The sequence below is a fragment of the Desmodus rotundus genome, chromosome 12 (assembly GCF_022682495.2).
Source record: "Desmodus rotundus isolate HL8 chromosome 12, HLdesRot8A.1, whole genome shotgun sequence".
In the NCBI taxonomy this organism is placed as follows: Eukaryota; Metazoa; Chordata; class Mammalia; order Chiroptera; family Phyllostomidae; genus Desmodus; species Desmodus rotundus.
In genome coordinates, this window is record NC_071398.1 from 95371226 (window position 1) to 95379584 (window position 8359).

The window sequence follows — 8359 nt, forward strand, 5'->3', positions numbered from 1 at the left end:
TGGGTCAGCCTGGGAAGTTTATGTTAAAAAAAAAAAAAAAAAGCGAAGGGACTGAGAAGCACAGGTCGGTAATTACAAAATAGTCACGGGATGAACAGTACAGCACAGGAACCACAGTCAGTAATATGGGAACACCATGTATGGGGCTGGGGGGGCGCTGGAGATATGGGGGGTCACTCTGTAAATTTATAGGGTTGTGGAGACGCTATGCTGCACACCTGGAACTAGTACAAGATGCTGTTGAATTTAACCTGTACTTGAAAATATTCTTTTTCCTTTCTTCTTTTGCAGGGACCCAGGCGTTCAGAGGGACAGAAGCAGCAGCTGCGCCCCTCCCCCCTGCCCCTGCCCCCACCCTCCCTAATGCCTTTGCCCCCCTCCACCCCAGCCCACTTCCGCCTGTCTTAACCCGGCGTCTCAGTTCCAGTCGGAGCAGGCCTCGCTGGTGTACCCAGGGACAGGGTGTGGAAGGAGGGGCCCACACGGGACCCCTTCCCTCCCCACCCCCCCTCCCCACTCCACCAGCAAACCTGCTAAGAGAGAGTAAAAGAATGGCCAACCTTCCCTTCAAAGCAATCTTGCCCAGGAAGGAGAGATTTTAGTGACCTGAGCAGTGGGCTACTTGCTAGAATGTTCTATAAAAAACAATTTACAAACTTATTTAAATTCTCCCCATGCCTCCCTCCCATGCCCCTCTCTGATCCATTTTATGAGGCCTGACTTGTAAAGGAAGGGGCTGCCTTCCAACGTCTCCCTGGAGCTGCTAATCCCTCCTTCCCTGCGGAGCCTGGAAGGGTCTCAGCCCCTCTGGGAAGCCCCGACCCCTGCTGCCCCAGCAGGCCTTGGGCTTTGGGACCCAGACAAAGCAGCTGCCCTTCTCCCTGCCAAAGAGGAGTTCTTGCCCCTAAGAGAGGGGAACCCCAAGCCCAGGGTCTTTCCTCCCAGCAGCACTCCCCCAAACTCCTTAATTTTATTCTCAGCTAGATTTTCATGCCCAGCCTCCTCTCGCTCAGCTCAGCTGGGAACACAGCCCCCAACAAGGGAGGCAAAGCTGCCCTCACCCTCTGAGGCGCCCCCACCCCGTTCAAGGCCCTAAAAAATGTGAAAAAAGAAAAAAAAATTGCTGAGTCTGTATTATGGGCCAGGAACCTTAAATACATCATCTGTGGGTCTCAGAACCAGACCAGTTGATAGAATTGTCCTCGCTGGACAGTTCAGGAAACTTGAAAATTTGCCTAAAGTCACAGAGCTAAAAAGGGGCAGGACTTGTCCCCAGTCCTGTCTAGCTCTTTCCTCTCGATTGCATTGCTTCCCCGAAAAGGAGAGATTGGATCCGCCGATAAAACAGCACCCCGGAGCCTTCCCATCCGGGGGCATTGACCCAGGAGTCCAGGCTCCCAGAAAGGCCCCTCCCTGCTCAGGCCTGCGCGTGCCCCTGGAGCTGGGGCCAGCGACAGTCCCCCAGGGGAAACACGGAGTGACGGGCGGGACGGCACCAGACTGAGCAGAAGGTGCTCATGAAGTGTTTCCTGGACAGACACAGGTGGCGAGCTCACCGGCAGCCGCTTGGCAGCAACGCTGGACGTCACACTGCTCCTTCACCTGCGCCATCTCCTCCTCCAGCTTCTTCACACGGGCCACGAGGTCCTGGACGACACCCGCCAGTTCGCAGTCCTTCTGCGGGGTCTGCAGGCGGATGTTGTGTCTGAAGATGATGTTCTGCTCCTCGGCCTCCCCCAGGGCCAGGAGCGAGGTGCCATCGTCCCCGAGGGGCTGAGGGTCGGCTTCCACCTGCACCAGCGCAGACTTGGGCACGTCGATCTTGTAGGTGTGGCTGACGGTCACCTGACGCTCCTTGTCACCGCAGTCATGAGGCTCGGGAGTGGCTGGCGCCGAGGCCACCAGGAGCAGGGAGCCAAACAGGAGCCCCAGGGAGAAGCAGAACATGCCCCGGTGGGCCATCCTTGGAGAGACGAGGAGCAGGCCTGTATCCAGAAAAAACACAAAGGCAGCCATGGAGATTTGCAGATGGAAACTGGACTTCAAAATGGGTTCTAAGAGTCCACAGGGAGCTGAGAAACCAGCAGAAAAGTTCACCTTGTATCTCCTGGGGACCGAGCTACATTGTCTTTTGTCCCATCCCCAAGCATGGCACACTCCCGCCTCCTGCCTTTGCTTACTTCTCACTGCTCCCACTCCTGGAGGCCCTTCTCTGCGCTTCTCATCCTGCACTCGCCTGCATTTTCATGGGAACGAGGAGAACTGTCTTGTACTGAGCGCCTACTGTGGGCCAGGCTTCAATCCCCCGATCCCTAATTTCTGCAACAACCTGAATGTTCTCCCGTCGACAATGCCAGCGGCTGTGGCCGCGCAGAGGGGGCGTGCTGTGGGCCAGCGCTGTCCTGAGTGGTCCACACGTACCACTTCATCCTCACAGCAGCCTTCGTGGGATTTGCTGTGATCACCCCCGTTTTGCAGAGAGGGAAACCGGGGCACAGCTACCTACCTTAAAGGATCTCCTGGCCACATGTCCTGCATGCGGTACCCAAGGGAGGCGCCGCCACTGGGAACGAAACAGCACAGCACCAAAGACAGCCCTTCCCCACCCACTGCTGCATGGCTCCTGCTGTTGCCCAAAGCGTGTAGTGCTGCTGATAATACTAACAGTAGCTCGCCTTTTCTGAGCGCTTACTACGTCCCAGGAGCTGGACTGGCCACCATGCAGACACAATAGAACGGCAGCAGGATGGTTGTCGTGGTGGTGGGGTATGGACAGTGGGTAAGGAGTGCCCACCTGCCCTGGCTGGTGTGGCTCAGTGGATTGAGCACCGGCCTGCGAACCAAAGGGTTGCCGGTTCAATTCCCAGTCAGGGCACATGCCTGGGTTGCAGGCCAGGTCCCCAGTTGGGGGTGCATGAGAGGCAACCACACATTGATGTTTCTCTCCCTCTCTTTCTCCCTCCCTTCCCCTGTCTCTAAAAATAAATAAATAGAATCTTTAAAAAAAAAAGTACCCATCCATCTCAAAGAGATGCTTTTCTGGGGGGTGGGGGACGGGGGTGCAGAGGGGTGGAGGGCAGTGCCCAGCGCCAGCTCCTCCCCTGGAGGAATTCAGAGATGGGTGCTGGCCAGGAACTGGCTGCACAGCAGACACTGCGAGGAGGCCATGTGACGGAGGCCTGCACCCCAGAGTGTGGGGGGGGACAAGGATAAGTCCTGCCACAGAGAAAAGGCAGCTGAGGGCTGGAGTGGGGAGCAGCCCCCCAGCCCAGCCGGAGTGTGCTGCCCCGGTGGGCAGACCGCAGCAGGCGGGGCCAGCGGGCAGCACAGAGCAAAGGCTGTCTGAAGAAACCACACAAGGCTCCCACGGGAGTGGCGGGGAGCCGCCATAACAGGGTCACTGGAGAGCCCCAGGGGCTGCAGCAGCCCACACAGACACGAGCGCCTTTTCCCTTCTCCTCTGGCCCCCCACGCCCTGCCCAGCCAGCAAGCCAGGGGAGCCCGCAGCAGTGCGACAGTGTGTGAGTACTGGGGGGTGGGGGGAGGGAAGAAAGCACCGGCACACCCTCTGTCCCCTGTGCCTCCTGCTCACCCTCAATCCCAGCACGGGGCCTGAGCTCCGTAGAAAGGAATGTGTGGCCAGGATGGGGCCCTGAGGCTGATATTGGAAAGAGAATCCTTTCCCAAAGGCTTCTCTTGCGATAACAAAAGTGACCAGAAAAGCTCTGGAATCTGCTTGAGGCTTCTGTCAGAGGTTGGGGAGGTGAGCAGAGCCAGACGCAAGGCCGGTGCAGGATGAAAATAACGCTACTTCACCATTGCCGTCTTCCGAAGCTCAGCTCTATGACATGGAGTTGTCCCACACTAGTTCCCTGCCTACCCCTCAGATGGGGCCGAGCTCAGAGGCGTGAAGCCGGTGCCCCTGATGACGCGAGGTCAGTGCCAGGCTACAGACTGAGCCCCAGGCCACAGCGCCCCTCACGGAGCCCCTCACGGGGCCGTTAACCCCGGTGCGCATCTGCCGCCCCCAAAGCCACACAGACAGATCTCAAAGTGCCTTCCTGGTACAGCACAGCACGCGTGTGTGCACGGTCCAGGACCCCCTTCCTGGGCGACAGTAGGGCCACAAAGCAGGCTCAGCCCTCTGCCCACCCCTGCTGCCCACCCCCGCGGCCTGGCCCTGGGCTCACTGCTCTCAGACATAAATGGCACGCAGATGGCTTTCCGAAGACGTTCCAAACCAGTGCGAAAAAGCCACAGATTCTTGCCATAAACCGCAAGGCTGCACACAGCCCAGTCTCAGGGTGTTTGTTTTCTGAAGCCTGGAATATGAGAAACCCCAGAAGCCCTTGTAGGAGCCCTGGGTGTCCCCGTCCTGAGTGGTAAGGACATGTTTTCCTGGGCAGAGTCATTGCTTGAAAGGAGATGGGGCGGGCGGGGCAGTCCTCACCCCAGCCCTTCTGTGGAGGGTGAGGAGCAAGAGGAAGCCCTCCTGGCTCTCCCGGGGATGTGTGGCAGGAGGCACTTGCCCGTGTCGCAGCTCGAGGAAAGGATGACCTCACCCACTCTTACAGGCAGGGCAGGCTCCCCTAGGCTGGGGCGGGCCGGCCGGCACCACAGCCTCACCAAGGAAAATGCAGGGTGGCGGGTTTCCCAGTGGGAACGCTTACTCTATTGAGGATGCTTCTCACAGAAAGTGGGGTGAGTGCTGGCAGGATGTACGAGGCAAAGGGAGTTCAGCTGCAGGCGTGTGTGTGCAGGAGACCACAGGAGACCATCGGGGTCCCCAGGAACCATTCTCACCCGCCAGTCACCTCCTCAGCTCTGGCTGCGGCCAGGGAGCAGGGCGGCAAGGACGGGCGAGGGTGGAGGCGCGCTGGGACTCAGGACACCCGCTGTCCGAGACTGCATTTTAGAGAAGGGCCCTTTGAGATGTGTGCCGCTGACAGTGGGCCAGGTGGACCTGTCCGGTGACCTGAGACCTGTCTCAGATCAGTCTGAGAGACACACTGATGTCACAGACATGCAGACATCTGTGCTTTGCTCATTCTTTCTTGGTGGCCACGTCTGCCCCTGTGGCTTTAACTCCCAGGCAAACACTGACGGCTCCCACATCTGTGTTCGAGTTCCCAGACCAGCCACCCCCGTGCACTCAGGGATGGCTCAGGGATGGCCGTGGCCATGTGGGTCCCCTCTGTACCCCCCGCCTCATGGCACAGTCCTGGCCACAAGACTACTTTGCGCATTCAACTCTAACAGCCACTGGGTGCTGGCATGTTTATTACGTGATGGGTGCCGTGCCCAGAAGTTCATGAACACCCTCCTCATGTAATCTGCGCGGTCCCAGGACCCCAATGACGGCAATCTTCGTTATGGGTGCCCTCGCGGCTAGGCAGCCTGCCTGAGAACACACAGCCAATCAGCCAGAGCTGGGATGGAATGAAGGGTCTACCCGCGTCCCACGCCTGTGCTCTCCCTCTGTCCACTGCAGGCGCTCCCCCAAATGAGAGAGTCCAACGGAAGACCAAAATGCCCTCTTCCCTGATGCACAGAGGAGAGGGCTTCTCCTGAAAGGAGAGGAGACCCAAGGCACACGGGGTGCTCCGTTCAACATTACCTACTCGGTAACCAAACCCTGAGCCTGCACTTCCTCCGAGCAGTGAGTGCCAAGCACAACCCCTGCAGGGACAAATGAGTGTTTCCCCATAGGGAGCTGCACCCCATCGCGTCTCGTCTCACGCGAGGCAGGGGAACTCTGTTCCTAGGAAACCCAGGAGCAGGTATTGACCAAGCATGGCCGGAGGAGGAGGATGTACCCTGAGTCCCGGCAGGGGGTCCGGGACGGTCCTCTCCAATCCCAGGACTAACGGCCTCCGAGTCTCCTCACTTCCCCTAAAGGAGGACATGCTCCCTGGTCAGGAAAAGAGCAAACTGCTGACACCAAAGAGAGGGGCAGCCAAATGCTTATTCGCTGCTGCGGATCTTTCCACGGAAGTCCAGGGCTTTCTCTGGTTCCCTCATGACCTCATCCTGCCTGCGCAGTTAACCACAGCACACGAGAGCACCGCTCGGGGGTTAGAAAGGCTGGATTATCATGGGTCTCCAGTGGAGCCACTTTGAACGACGCCCTGTCCCCAAATGACAGGGCGGGCGTCACAGAGCTCGGAAGGAATGCAAGCGTGCGCAGCGCCCAGGCTGCTCTGCTGCTGCTGGGTCGCACTCCAGGCAGACCCGGGACACACACGAACATTTTCACTCCTGGCCCCTGCGATGCCGAACTCTGCACAGGCATGCCATCGCGGACACGGGAAAGCCAGGTGTGGGTGAGAATGAGAAGCTGGTTTTACGTGATAAGGCTTAATTCAGACGGTCACATTCTGGGTGTCCTCCTGGCCCCTCACTCTCTGGTCCCGTGGAGGACATCCAGTGAGCGCCCCACATACCTGTAGAGGGCTCACACCCCACCGAGCCATCCCCCTTTTCCCTAAGAGCTCTCCCCGTAAGTCTGCTGGAAAAGACGAGAGAGAGACGGCCTCCCTGGCCCAGCCTCATCACTAGTCCCCTTGCCACGGTGGCCACAGGCTGCTGTGGCTGTTCGGTGCTGCCAACCAAAATGTAACCCACCTTGCACGGTTCACATGTGTGAGGGCAAGGGCGGCCCCGTTTTCAAAGCACCTGCCGTGTGCGGCCTCTGTGCCAAGCACTTTCAAAGGTCCCCCTAAAGACATCGGGCAAAGATGCTGACTCACCCCGCGGAATGAAACCCTTTCTCACTAAAGACCTTCCTTTGCTTTCCTGGGCTTGCACTGGCTCGAGCACAACGACAGGATCAAATGGACACGGGGGCGTAAGTGCAGGGACCTCGAGCCACGCTGGACCAAGCACCCAGTCCCCAGAATGACTACAGACTGCCTCAGACACGGCCGGCCTTCTTCCCCACGGCGGGGCACCCGACCACAGGCTCAGCTTCGCCTGAACGAGCAGGGGCAGAGGGACGTGAGGAGGAGGTTGCAGTTCCTTGCCTTAGTTTGACGGGTGCTTGTCCACATACAGAGTAGCTTTCAGTGCCAGCCTCCTGCCACAGGAGAGAGGCTTTTCTTAGCTAACTCCCAAGGACCTGCGCTGCTCCGCCCACACTCTCTGGGTCTGTCTTCGGGACCAACAGCGCCCCCTGAGGTGGTGGCTGGTGGACACGGGGGCCGGTGGGCATGAGCAGTGAGTCTACTGTAGCGAAACCCAGCAAAGGCCCTGCCTGTCCGGGCATCGGCCCAAGGCCTCAGCATCACCAGCTCGCAGACTGGTGGCTCCAGACACAGCTGCAGAACGTACACCACGGTCTCTCGTCTGCATCCAGACCCTGCTGGAGCCTAGGCTCCGGGACGAGCCGTGGATGGACACGGGTTTCCAGTGGGCCTGGGCAGGGCTTCCTCGGGCCTCTTCTCAGGAACAGACCTCCGTCCACCCCACATTTCAAACCACAGAGCCGGCTGGAGCAGCAGCCAGAAGCCACGAGACGATCTGAAGTCATCCTGCCCTATTTCCCCTCTTTCAGGAGTCGGCTGCAGCCCACAGACTTGGGACACAGCAGGAATTAAAGCTGCATGAAACAGCGATTTCCAGCCGGTGGGCCACAAGAACTCTCAGAACACGCAGTGCCCGACCACTGAGTCAGGGGCCCTGACCTCCTTCCCTTCGAGTGTCAAACTAAAAAAGGACAACAGTTGATACAAAAGTCATCTGGTGTGAATAAATCAAAACTATAACCTATTTTTTTGGTCAGACCGGCAAGAACTATGTTTTCTGGTGCGCCGCAGAACGGCAGGAGTCAGTTTACATGCGCCGTGAGATGACAAAGGTTGAAAATTCCGTCTGAAACAATGCCAGGTGGGGGATCTCATCCTCTCCACTCCCTCCTGAGTCCCTTTTCCAACACCCTCACCTGGCTTGACCCTGAGTTCCAAAACGCCCAAGTGCCAAAACCACTGAATCTTCTTTCCACGCACATCCTGTGCTCTGCCAGCCACCAGCCTGTGGTCCTGGCTCAGCAGGTGTCCCCTGGTACCTGGGTGATGCTGCGTCGTCTCCAAGAACAGGGGGCTGCGGGCACTGGGGCTCACCTGTGCCCAGACGGGGGCGGTTGGCTACGTTCACGTTAGGGCAATGTTAGCATTCTTCAAATGCTCATATAAGCAACCCAAGGTTCGTACTTTGAAGAGACTGCTCTGGCTCATTCTTTCTCTCTCCTTTCCCAGCTCTCTCCCAACCCCGAAGATAAATAGATACATTAAATAGACCTCCAAAAACAGTCCACCACATCATGTATTGAAATGTTTCGAAATGTCTTCTTTGAGGCAATGTG

At 58.1% G+C, this 8359-nt stretch overlaps 1 protein-coding gene across 1 annotated transcript in view; it reads right to left on the bottom strand.

The window, feature by feature from the left end:
* The window catches only part of TNN (tenascin N), a 32211-nt gene extending 30197 nt beyond the window's left edge, over window positions 1-2014 (bottom strand). The window contains exon 1 of the mRNA XM_024551753.3: window positions 1557-2014. Coding sequence (XP_024407521.3) covers window positions 1557-1962 — 406 coding nt within the window. The 5' untranslated portion in view covers window positions 1963-2014. The remainder of the gene's footprint in view (window positions 1-1556) is intronic.
* Between the last annotated feature and the right edge of the window lie 6345 nt (window positions 2015-8359).